Source organism: Anolis carolinensis, chromosome 1 (assembly GCF_035594765.1).
Source record: "Anolis carolinensis isolate JA03-04 chromosome 1, rAnoCar3.1.pri, whole genome shotgun sequence".
Classification (NCBI taxonomy): domain Eukaryota; kingdom Metazoa; phylum Chordata; class Lepidosauria; order Squamata; family Dactyloidae; genus Anolis; species Anolis carolinensis.
The window spans coordinates 232,499,418-232,512,561 of NC_085841.1; the positions used below are offsets into that span (position 1 = coordinate 232,499,418).

The 13,144-nt window shown below is 39.3% G+C and overlaps 1 protein-coding gene across 2 annotated transcripts in view; it reads right to left on the reverse strand.

The window, feature by feature from the left end:
• Positions 1–2,801: 2,801 nt before the first annotated feature.
• LOC100567693 (histamine N-methyltransferase) overlaps positions 2,802–13,144 on the reverse strand; it is a 35,568-nt gene continuing 25,225 nt past the window's right edge. For both annotated transcript variants that reach the window (XM_016994935.2, XM_003215094.4), the window contains one exon: positions 2,802–5,437. In XM_016994935.2, coding sequence (XP_016850424.2) covers positions 5,082–5,437 — 356 coding nt within the window. In that variant the 3' untranslated portion in view covers positions 2,802–5,081. The remainder of the gene's footprint in view (positions 5,438–13,144) is intronic.

The following is a 13,144-nucleotide window of genomic DNA, read 5'->3' on the forward strand; positions in this document are numbered from 1 at the left end:
CAAAACATCCTGCTATACAACAAATTGGACAGAAAAGGTAGTTCAATATGCAGTAATGTCTTGATGTAATTACTGTATTTATGAATTTAGCACCAAAATATCATGATATATTGAAAACATCGACTACAAAAATGGCTTGGATTATCCAGAGGCTTGGATAAGCGAGGCTTGGATTAATGAGACTCTACTGTAACAAGTAGTCAAAGAAATGTAGAACAGATTCTGTGGGATGCAAATTTCTTATCTAGAAAAAAAGTATGACTGAAAAGGTATACATTACAACCCAAGGGATATCAATGCTGTAAGCACTTGTCTTGTTCTGCCTACATATAGGGCTGGTCCACTTTGGTAACCAAAGAAGTTCTTCATTGTGGATGAGTACTTCTACAATTAGGATCTAGTGCATGAATCAGAGCTGAAATTACAGTTACAGATATGGGGAGAATGACACTTAGGGCAATTCTACACAGACATTGAAATCAAGTTAGAAAGTGGATTAAACAGAATCACTTCCACTGCAGAGCACCTATACAATTGCTTCAGGAAGTTAGGAACCAATTTGAGGCAGGAATGGTGGCCGCAGTATCTGCTGATTGCAGACTGGAACTGTTTCTCAGAATTGCAGTATCCACAGCTAGACAGCAGCCGGTAAATGAAGTTTTTTTTCTTTAATCCATCTGCTGAGATGCGCTGATGTGCATATCCATGTTTGTTGCAGCACATTAGCTGGCTAGTTCTGGATGTTCTGGTGAATTTTTTAAATGTACTAATTCTGTTTGACACATGCTTCAGCACACATTAGAAGTGTATGCTTTGTGGACACCTTGCTCTGGAGCTGGTTGCATTATAGTTTCTGCGTAGAACTGCCTGTCACTCACTGAATATTAGACTTGTGCACTGATTTGGAGTTGTCGGTACCCTTCGACCAATCTGGCTTGTTTGGCTTGGTCAAATGGCTGAAACGGCAAGGGCCCAGCCATCACATTTTTCCCGCTCATAATGGGACCACGTGGCAACCGATCACAGCTCCTCCTCCCCTATTCAGCATCACAGTTGCGTCCTGGCTTCAGGGTATTTTTTTACTTGGTCTCTCTCTTGAATTGTTCTGATTTTCCTTGATTTTCTTGATTCTTTTTATTTAGTGGGACTGATTGGGGGTTGGGAATGTATGGGACAGATGGGTGGGTGGGGTACATGTATATTTGGGGGCTTGGAGAACCACCTTTTTAGCTTCTTTTTCTCCTCTCCTCCTCTCCTTCAGAAAATACTTCTAAAAGATAATAATAATAATTAATAATAATAGTAATCCCACCAAACAAAAAGAAATGCCTCAATCTCTGCAAAATTCTACCACGTAGTTACCTCTCATCTAAAGCAAAAAGTAGAAACAGCTTTAAGGAAGCATTAAACCCAAAGCAGAAAGTGTGAGGGGGACAAAAAGCAAGCACTACTCCAGTGCAAATCAAGAGAAAAGAGAGGGTTTTTTATAAGGAAGCCCAGGGTAGGATAGCTCCAGGTTATCGGTCTTCCTTCTCTGGAAAGTGGGAAGACTTCTTAAAATAATGGAAAGCTACGTACTGCAAGGAAAGAGCGGCATCCACTGCCTGTCTCCTCTAGAGTAGAAACAGCTTTAACTAAGCTTTAAACCTGGTCTTCTCTACAGACAGAAGGGAAAGGATCACAGAAAGAGTGGTATCGTAACTCTGATGCTTTTAATCCAGGTCTTAATGAAGAACAAACAATGCCATTGCCTAAAATGATGGGAAGGGGAGCCCTCACCCAATTGCTGACAATGGGCTGGATCTGGCCATATTTTCCGACTACAGTATGAAAGTGGCTACACACCCATTTTTGGAAGGCATGCAAAAACAGATACAGGGATCTACTGGTATCCGGCCAGTTGAAACAAATCAATGTTCAGCCAAAATGCACAAGCTTACTGAATATATGGAATATGTCAGAGGTTAGGTAAGTGAAAAAGCAGGTGTTTGTTCAGGCTTCAGAAATTCCCTTTTTTTGTTGCAAATATCCTATTAGCTGTGACAGTGCCTTTAATGGCAATAATGTAAAGATTAAACATCCATAATGTGAGAGAAGGTAAAAGCGACAGTTGTCTTCATCCAAAGACTTTTGAATGCTTGGCTTGTAAAGTCTAGTTTAGAATCAGTCATGTTTGTGGTGCTGAATTGGGGTTGCTGCCACCTCTTCCTTTTGTCTGGCAAGCTCCTCAACTTTAATAGCTATAAGGCATGATGTCTCCGTATTGAGAAAAGCTCTGTCTATTGAATCTAACCACTGTGAATACCTGAAAATTTCATCTGATCCATTTCTTTTAACATAGCTAAAATTTGAAATTTTCTCCTTGTTTTCTGAAAAGAAATGTATCTTGAAAATAATGGATGAAGGGGAAAGCAAAAATCACAGATTTGCCCTTCTCTATTCACAGATAAAACCCAACAGTGCTACTCAGTAGTTCAACTATGGGTTGAACTCAACCATGCATTCAATGCACAGTTATTCTATTAAAATTACTTTTAGACAACGGGTGCAGCTAAATGGATAACCCCAGAAATCATTCTGCAAAAATAAGTGTGTCAACTGCTTATGTTAATATACTTGACAAATATTTTAAGGGATGAATTATCCAAACACCACAACTCCTTTCTGCAATTTTGAACAGGCCTTACCAAATCCCACAGAATTCATAACAATCTGCTATTTAAAAAAAAAAATATCAGCACAAATAAATGTCTCTTGAAACATCTATTCATGTGTAATACAACAGAATGAATTGCAAAGTCTGCTGAATAACAGGCAGTTTTTATTTTATCCCACTGTGGATTGTGTTTGTCAACAATACTATGATCCAAAATGCAACACATTAACAGAAAGAATGTAGTCCATACCTTTTAAGTCGCACATTGTTCAAAACACATACATTAATCTGCTTCTTCCGACATTTGGAAAGCTGACAGGAAGCACTAATGCCATTTTGCCTGTGCAAAAACTGTGAATGTCATTGCCAAGGGATCATCTTAAATCACATCCTTTTGCTATACACTGATCTGAACAACACATGCTTCATTTTGAGAAATGGAGTAGATGAGCCGTAGCTTTAACTACCCTATATTAGTCAATCAAGTGACTATAGAGAAGCCATCATCCTGTCTTTTTCCTTTCAAAAAAACATTTGGAAAGATTTTAGGTCATGGGCAAAATAAAACATGCAAATCTTGATTTTGTAGACAACAAAGAAAGGAGACTGTGAAACACTTTTCCCTGTCTCGACACTTCTCACTTGAGCACAGGGTTAAGATTGCAGGGGCTGGAAATGGTAAACACTACAGTAGTGTAGTTTCATACTGTAATATTTTTAATCTTAACCCAACAAAATGTTTTCCTTGCCAAACAATATCTGATTAATGAGGATTTCCTAGCACCCTAGAACAGATTTTTTGTTTGTTTGTTTATGGGGTGGTGGACTAAGTGGGCATAAAAATTTAGCTTCTCCGCTCCTGATTTTACTGATAGATGACAATTCGCCATTGAGATCATGCATGGAAATTTAGGCCATTGTCAAGTGCTTAGATCAGCGGTTCTCAACCTGTGGGTCCCCAGGTGTTTTGGCCTACAAATCCCAGAAATCCCAACCAGTTTACCAGCTGTTGGGATTTCTGGGAGTTGAAGGCCAAAACATCTGGGGACCCATAGGTTGAGAACCACTGGCTTAGATAGACAGTTACTAGTTAAAAGAAATGTGCTACACGCTTCACTATGAAATTCTCACAGAAGGAATTTATCACAATTTCTACAACCAAAAAGTAACTCATTCCATTGCTCTGTTACTACTGGATTCTCATATTATTCAGGATATGTTATTTTTAATTCTTTTAATCATTTGATAACTTGTTCATTTTCGTTACTGTTCTTTCCTTTTTAAAAGTGGAATAATGTGACAAGTACCATTCCAAATGCGAAACATAAATGCCTTTTTAAAATACCTGGAACCAAATACATACAAAACATAATGCATTAAAACAAAAATAAACATTTTGTGTGCTATTCCCATTCACTATTACTTTTGAAATGTAATACTGTGGCCCCCATCTTTAAAAAGCTCATTATAGGGTAACAACATCACCCTGTTACTTCCAAGCTGTTATATTATCCAAGGTTTTGTATAGGATGTGCTTCTTCCTTCTCATTCATGGGCATTAAACATGGGAGTTTCAGTGGGAAAATGTATAAGAAGTAACCAAAGGAATGGGTTAATCATCCCCTCCACTATACCAGGATCAACTTTCTGAATTGATGTTTATTATATTATAGAATTATACCTTGCTCTTATCCTCCCTTGAGTGTCCCTGTCTGCGAATTTCCAAGATAGAAAATGTCACCTCCGTAGGAAATGTCACCTACCACTGAAGGGCAGGGCATGCAAATTGGCACATAATTACAGTGTTCTGTTCAGGAGGAGAGAAAAAGCTCTTTTTTCTAGCTTAACCATATTTAAATACTTTCCCCAATAAGGGGAAAGTTCTTCAATGGTAAAAATGGTCTCTCATGCCACCTAAGTCTACTCCAATCCTGAAAGAAGAATTCCAAAAATATAATTCCCTATACACACACATATCCCAGTGAGTTTTAAAATCCCACCTTTTGAAACCTTTTTTGCTACTTGGGTACGAGCAGAGCTTATAAAGCATAAGGACTATTAAAACAGCTATGAAGGATTCTTCTTCTCAAGGTCGTTGCAGCACCTTCTCCATCAATCAGAGGCCTGCAGACCTGTGATTTTTCAAGTTATGATTAATGATCCCCAGATACCATATCTAGTATCCAAGAGCCGGTAAACAAGCATAAAGACAATGTGAAACTCAGCAAGTTGTGGATTCTTCTGTTAGTAAACTATCAAGACACAATACTATGAATACATGATAATGTTTATAACCGGTATAAAAAGCAAGAAATTGTTGTACCCTGTGCGCATGTATATGTCTCCTTCAGATATTTAATGAGTTATATGAAGATTCACTTTGTGAAGGGTTCATTCTGGAGAAATCCAGACAAACCTACTGTATTTAGGATTCAATTACAATTGCACTCAGGTTATTATTAAATAAATACTTGCCACTTTTCTTTTCACTATATTCAGGTTTCTTAAGATCCTCCACAATTTCATTTTTGAGGTCAAGAGGGGCAGTTTTGCTAAAGTTACACGTTTCAGTCAAAAAATCAAGCAACAACTCTCCATTTTTGTTTCCTTCAGTAAAGCAATCTGTTATGTCCATATGAGATGGAAGCTCATAGGACTGGTATCTCAGTCCAGCTTCATGAAGTATCTCTTGGATGTCAGCAGAAGAAACATACAAGCAAAGATCATTCAGAGGTAAATGAGGACCATATTTCTTCCAAAGTTTGGCCCAGCCACTGGTTCCTGGAGATAAATCACAATATAAATGTTAAAATCACAGTTTTCTCCATTCTACTGTCCATATCACCACTGACAGTTATGCACGTGGAGTTTCAAAAATTGTTTTGTAAATCTTTCTCCAAGGGCTTTAGAGTATAAGACCAAAAACAGAGGTTGGATAAGCATCTCTTGGGGAGCTTCAGTTATTGATTTCTGTATGACAAGATGTTGGCCTAGATGGCCCTTGTCCCTTTCAAATCTGTGATACTTATAAGGGAGCAGAACAGGAAGGCAATGGAGACTGAATCAACAGAGAAATATAATTCTGATATATCCAACTTAATTACCACATACCAGGCTTTTCCAACATCATGTTCTCTAGGTATTTTGGACTTAAATGTTTTTGTAGTCTATGGTCTATATGAATGAATTACAGTGAGACAAAAGAAATCCAAAAAAATGCTGCAGTAATAATAATAATAATAATAATAATAATAATAATAATAATAATAATAATAATAGTAACTTTATTTTTATACCCCGCCATGATCTCCCCGAAGGGACTCGAGATGGCTTACAAGTGGGGCATACAACAAAATTCAGCAAATAAAAACGTAGTACTGTATAGCAGTTCAATAACACAATTAAAATGGCAAAATATAAAAAACCGCATACAATTACAGTAGAGTCTCACTTATCCAACATAAACAGGCCGGCAGAACGTTGGATAAGCAAATATGTTGGATAATAAGGAGGGATTAAGGAAAAGCCTATTAAACATTAAATTAGGTTATGATTTTACAAATTAAGCACCAAAACTTCATGTTATACAAAAAAATTGACATAAAAAGTAATTCAATATGCAGTAATGCTATGTAGTAATTACTGTATTTACAAATTTAGCACCAAAATATCACGATGTATTGAAAATATTGACTACAAAAACATTGACTACTAAAAGGCAGACTGCGTTGGATAATCCAGAATGTTGGATAAGTGAATGTTGGATAAGTGAGATTCTACTGTATATCAAGCAAAATACAACAAGCTAGCAACCAGAAATATGATTTTTGACAATGTTTTACACCACAGGTGAGAAATCATTTGCTTTCCAGATATTACTAGTCTACAATTTCCAACATTTCTTTTCATCAACTGTGCTGACTGGGGTTCAAGGGGCATGAATCCAACAACATTTGAAGTACTGTGGATTTCTACCACTGTTTTAAACTTTCCAACTTACCAGAAGAAACTCCAGATCTTAAACCATTTCCCCCAGTGTTTCACAGAATCAATGGGAGGTTACCTACCTAGGAGCAGTATCAGTGAGCTATAGGATATCTAACACACACACAGCCCACAAATTCCTCAGGCCACTCCTCATGTCAGAGACTGAATGACCAACTAAAACTACAGATTGGATTGTAGCTTCCATATCTCCTAGCCGTCATGCCTGCTGACTGGGCTGGCCAAAGGATTCTGTTTTTTTAACCACATGAAGGATTTTTTTTTACAAGCGCTGATCTAAAAAGAGAATCCTGTTGCTTCAAACATATACCGCAATAAAACAAAACAAAAAAGAACAACCAGAACCACTTTTGAACTACCAAAGCAGGGCTGGCTGGATTCCCATTATTTCATGTATAACCCCTTTTCATCCTACAGTGAGATTTGCAAGAGTAGGCAATGATATTTTCACAGCACAGAAGAAGAGAGCCCCCACCCGCTCTATCACAGAAAGGACAGTATGTTTCCCTGGAGTGTGTGGGTATAGAGAAAGCTTTTGCAAAAACCACTCTTTACTTTCTCCTCAATTTAGTCAAGAGGCTTTGATTTTTCCAGAGACTATTGATTTTAGTTTAACTCTCTTCAGTTTTTGATTCCTCCTTTGAATTTGCAATCAAATCAAAAGTTGATGTCAGGAGATGGTATTCCAGGAGATGTGATTATATGAACTGGCCTCCAGATTCATCTCTTCCCTGGGATCTTATCATGATGTGGAGAAGGGCTGTCTTATGAATGCCAGTCATTCATGGGTCAGACATGAATGAGGGATGTTTGTGGGGGATGGTGGGAGACATTACACCCTTAAGGTGTTTTTTTTTGTCCCTGCAATTCTATGTTAGATTCCAGTTATGTTAGGATTTTTTTTTTCGTGTCAGGAGCAACTTGAGTCGCTTCTGGAGTGAGAGAATTGGCCGTCTGCAAGGACGTTGCTCAGGGGATGCCCAGATGTTTTGATGTTTTTACCATCCTTGTGGGAGGCTTCTGTCATGTCCCCGTATGGAGCTGGAGCTGATAGAGGGAGCTCATCCGTGCTCTCCCCAGGTGGGATTCGAACCTGGCAGCTTTCAGGTCAGCAACCCAACCTTCAAGTCACGAGGCTTTAGTCCACTACTCCACCGTTAGGAATCAACTCAATCTATCACAGTGAAGTTCGCTTCAGAGTACAAATACATACTAGGATTGTACTGCATGACTTAGAACATTTTGCTTTTGAGATTCAGTGTTTTCTGCCAATGTTTGAGACAGTAAGCATAGCTCCATCTAGTTTTAGGATAAAAGATTATCCCTTACCAGTCTTAGGTAAAGGTTTTCCCCTGACATTAAGTCTAGTCATGTCCAACTATGGGGATTAGTGTTCATCTCCATTTCTAAGCTGAAGAGCCAGTGTTGTCCATAAACACCTCCAAGGACATGTGGCTAGCATAACTGCATGGAGCACCATTATTTTCCTGATGAAGGGGTACGTATTAATCTACTCACATTTGCATGTTTTTGAACTGCTAGGTTGGCAGAAGCAGTGGCTAACAGCAGGAGCTCACCCCGCTCCATAGATTTGAACCGCTGACATTTTGGTCAGCAAGTTCAGCAGCTCAACGGTTTAACCCACTTCTCCACCAGGGGCTCCTTACCAGTCTTAGCATCAAAAATGACCTACATATGCCAATATATGCTGTTTTAATTAATATACTTAATCCCTGTCTGTTTATGGACTCTTGAAAGTATCTCTGAATTGATCTTATTATGGCTGGGGAATTACACACAGTTTAAGTCAGATATTGTGAAAGAATATCCTCTGTGTGTTTCCTAAAAAGTAAGTCTTTTTTGTACAAGTATGTTCAGAATGTAAGCAACCGACTCAAACTAAAGTGTGCATTTAGCAAGTTTCTTTTGCAGAAATGCTCCTCAGGTAGTAATAGAAATCTCTTCATTATACAGTAGAGTCTCACTTATCCAACACTCACTTATCCAACGTTCTGGATTATCGAACGCATTTTTGTAGTCAATGTTTAAAATGCATTGTGATATTTTGGTGCTAAATTCGTAAATACAGTAATTACTACATAGCATTAATGTGTAATGAATTACTTTTTCTGTCAAATTTGTTGTATAACATGATGTTTTGGTGCTTAATTTGTAAAATCATCACCTAATTTGATGTTTAATAGGCTTTTTCTTAATCTCTCCTTATTATTCTGCTGTTCTGCTGGCCCGTTTATGTTGGATAAGTGAGACTCTACTGTACTTGATTTTCCTCACCTACAGATCTTGCATTTAGCATACTTTGTTTGGTTATTGGACATTAGAATTAAAAAATGGATTCAGCCAAGTCTAATCGTTGAGGAATTCCGGTACCTCTAGCAATTTTCACTGATGGATGAAAAAGGGGTAATCTATAGGAAATATTCAATCTTCTTCCAATATCTATGTTTTACTTTCAGTTATGACTAACTACCCTGGGTACCCGGTGGTGCCTGGGTTATTTGAAAAAGGACTTGTTTGTTTTTTAGTATTAGGTAATATCAGTTTGGTCATATTTTACACTATGTCTTAGAAAAGAACTCAGTCTTTGCTTTTGTTTTTTATGAATGGTTCCATTAGAAAATGCATAAGGATGTGGGTGAATTACAGTCCCTCAAAATCTTGGGTCAATCCTCCTCCAACCTCGCCAGTATTCACCATTGGCCATGTTGGGTCTGTGTGCCAAGTTTGGTTCAGATTCATCATCTGCTGGGTTCAGTGTTCTCTGAATATGAGTGAGCTATAACTCTCTGATGCTAAGGTAAATCACACCAAAGTCCACCAGTATGCAAAGTTGGCAGTGTTGGGTCTGTGTGCCAGGTTTGGTCCAGATCTGTCATTGGTTGCGTTCAGAGGCCTTATGGAATACAGGTGGACTATAACTCCCAAAGATAAAGGCCCATCACCTCCAAAGTCCACCAGTATTCCCAGTTGGCCATGTTGAATTTGTGTGCCAAGTTTGGTCCAGATCCATCATCAGATGGGTTCAGTGTTCTCTGAATACGGATGAACTATAACTCCTGAATGCCAAGGTTAATCACCCCCAAACCCTGCCAGTATGCAAAGTTGGCCATGTTGGGTCTGTGTGCCAAGTTAGTTCCAGGTCCATCGTTGGTGAGGTTCAGAGTGTTCTTAGATTGCAGATGAACTATACATCCCAGTCCATACAACTCTAGAAATCATGGTGAATTCTCCCCAAATAGCTCTCTCTCTAGTATGTTCAGTTGCTGATCAATTCCCTTGTTTGCTGTGTGCCATAGGAAAGGGTAGGAAAGGTTTAGGGGAGAGGCAGTGGGCAGAGTCATGCAATTAAAGAGAGCAAGGAACACTGGGATGTGCTCGCTGAAACCTGCAATGTCCTGGGAGAGAGTCACTTCGTGGCTCCTCAGCACTGGGAGCTATGGAGGCTGTCTGTGTGAGCGGACACCCGTGCCACATACAAACATACAGATTTTTCACTTTTATAATGTGTATAGATTAGAATTCTGTAGATTACTATAAGTTTTAGTCAAGTAGTAACTTGCTGAAATACATTCAGTAGTGCCACTGCCTAGCTATCTGATTAAGCCACAAGAAATGCCAAGAAACTGACAAATAAGTATACTGATTTAAAGCAAGAGAGAAGAAAGTAATCCAAAGCATCACAGAGCTTTGGTGTCTCTTCTAAGACATTCTCAGATAAGAGATATCTATTCTGTACCTGTGTGAAGTTTCTGGATTATGGGATGTTTCAGAATATAAGCAACATGTGGCATTCTGACGTTGGTCACACTGCATCCCACAGTGATATAGGAGCTATCCTTGTAAAAATCTATGAAAGGCTAGCATAAGGCACACAGATAAGATCCTGCAGGGGCAAAGGAAATATCAACAGAAGCAGCAGGAAGTAAAACCAGGCTAATCCATTTATTTGGTGCACTTGGTGGCATGATCCAGCATTTCTGATGTAAATCATTTACAAAAAGCCAAATCCACCAGCTGCAATGGATAACACAGCAATACATTCAAGACTAATGAGGACTTGCTGAGAGATATGACTGCAAATCCCCAGTGCTAATAAAGCTATTTGCCTGCCTTTTGTGGGGAACAGTATATTTTAAAACAGTTTTCAAATTGATGCCACACAACAAATGTGTGTATTTTTCCCTCTCTCTACCTAGTGGAAAATAAATGCAAAGCACTAATTGCAGGATGTGCTGGTGTCAGTGTTCTGTGACTCAATGCCATTTCTGATCGGCGCAATTATACACTACCTGACTGGCACATTATTATAATCACTCCCGACAGATGCAACATATGGCAACTACTTTTGTTTTCCAAGACTTTGTTGTGAACTGAGGGCAGGGAAGAGGTTATCTGAACAGCAACACTGTGTAACTCTTCATAGGGGCTCCTAGTCTCCCGGACAAGCTGAATGTGGGAGGATCTGACACCTTCCTACATTGTCCTTTCTTCATATCTGGATTCTTCCTTTCAACTTAAACTCCCATGTTCTCAATAATCTTGCTTTTTATTTTTGTACAGGAAATTGCTTTGAATGCAAGCCACTAGGCATTCCCCGCTGGACATGCTCTGCTGATGAAAACAGCAGCTTCAGAAGAACAACAGGATGCTGATTGCAGATACTATTTTCATTTATTACTTACAAGGGAGTGTTATATCAAAAATCACTTCTGTTTCTTTTCTATTTCATTTGGTTCAGTACTTTTATTCTCTCAGCTGTCTCCTCCCCTTTGCATCTTTCTGTTTTGATAGCATTCCGGTTCACTCCTGTCTTACTGCTGAGGCCTATCATTGCTTTTCTGGATTATTTCTAGTTGTGGGTCACAAAATCTTCCTGTTGCCTCTGTCATTGTTTGCAAAGGCATTGTGCTGTGAGTGTTAACTGGAAAATGAAGTGCATGAAGCTGATTGGCTGAGCCTGCAAAGACCTGGAGATTGATTTGATACTATTTCTGTTCTGCTGCTGCAGAACCGGTTTGGACAAGTTTTTCAGTTCTGACTGAGTACTGCTGGTGAAGGGAGCTGTGTACTCAGAGAGGCCTTGCTATTTTGGAGCCTGTTTGCTGCTGAGAAAAGAGGGTGAAGAACCAGGACTGTATTCTTCTCTGAAGCAGATTTGTGGACGGAGAAATGACTGTTTATGACTGTGGACTTCTTTAAGCAATCAGAGGGACCACTGTAAATACTACTGTTTATTTTTGATCTCTTGGTAAAAAAGGTAAAGGTTTTCCCCTGACGTTAAGTCCAGTCATGACCGACTCTGGGGGTTGGTGCTCACCTCCATTTCTAAGCCGAAGAGCCGGAGTTCTCCATAGACCTCCAAGGTCATGTGGCCAGCATGACTGCATGGAGCGCCATTCCTTTTTTTAGTTCTGCAAACCTGGGTGGCATGTTATTGTTCTGCGAGTGACTCTGGATCGCAGGAACACGTAAGAGCTTCCATTTGTCATCATCAATCCGTAATAGCCTCCTCCATCCCCTTTTCTAAACTTACCCAAGGGAACAGTGGTGGACAGTGACTAGTATCACAAGGCAGACCTATATGTATGTCAACATTCGGTCCTAACATGGACTTGGGGTTCTATAGGATTGTTGCACCTATTTCCTGCAATTCTAGCTTCTTTATAGAAAATGGAAGAAAGAATAATGTATTGTCAAAGGCTTTCATGGCCAGAATCACTGGGTTGCTGTGAGTCTTTCAGGCTGTATGGCCATGTTCCAGAAGCTTTCTATCCTGACGTTTTGCCCACATCTATGGCAGGCATCTTCAGAGGTGGTGAGGTATGTTGGAAACTAAGCAAGGGAGGTTTATATATCTGTGGAAGGTCCAGGGTAGAAGAAAGAACTCTTGCCTCTTGGAGGCAGGTGTGAATGATGGCCACAGGGCCATCAAATGCTAATCAAGGTGATTTCAACATCCACATCTGCCTCCAACAGACAAGAGTTCTTTCTCCCACCCTGGACCTTACACAGATACTGTATATAAACCTTCCATTCTTAATTTCCAACATACCTCACAACCTCTGAGATGCCTGCCACAGATGAGGGCAAAACATTAGGAGAGAAAGCTTCTGCAATTGCAGAAAGTAGGTGCAACAATCCTACAGAACCCCAAGTCCACGTAAGGACCGAATGTTGACATACAGCCCGAAAGACTCATAGCAACCCACCGAAGCAAGAATACATAGAAAGTGTCAGGAGCATAATGGAGATTGATTTGGAATGATGGGCAAATTGAGGTTTTCATTTTAGTGGTTTGTATTTTAAATCAATGGTTTTTACTAAATCATCTGAAATTTTCTCATCACTTATATTGTTTGTTTGTTTCGAGGCGCTCTTGGAGAATACAGATAGAAAGTTTAAATTTTCCATGGGACTTCTGCCTTTATAGCTGTATTCAGTTGCTTTCAAAAAGACAAAATA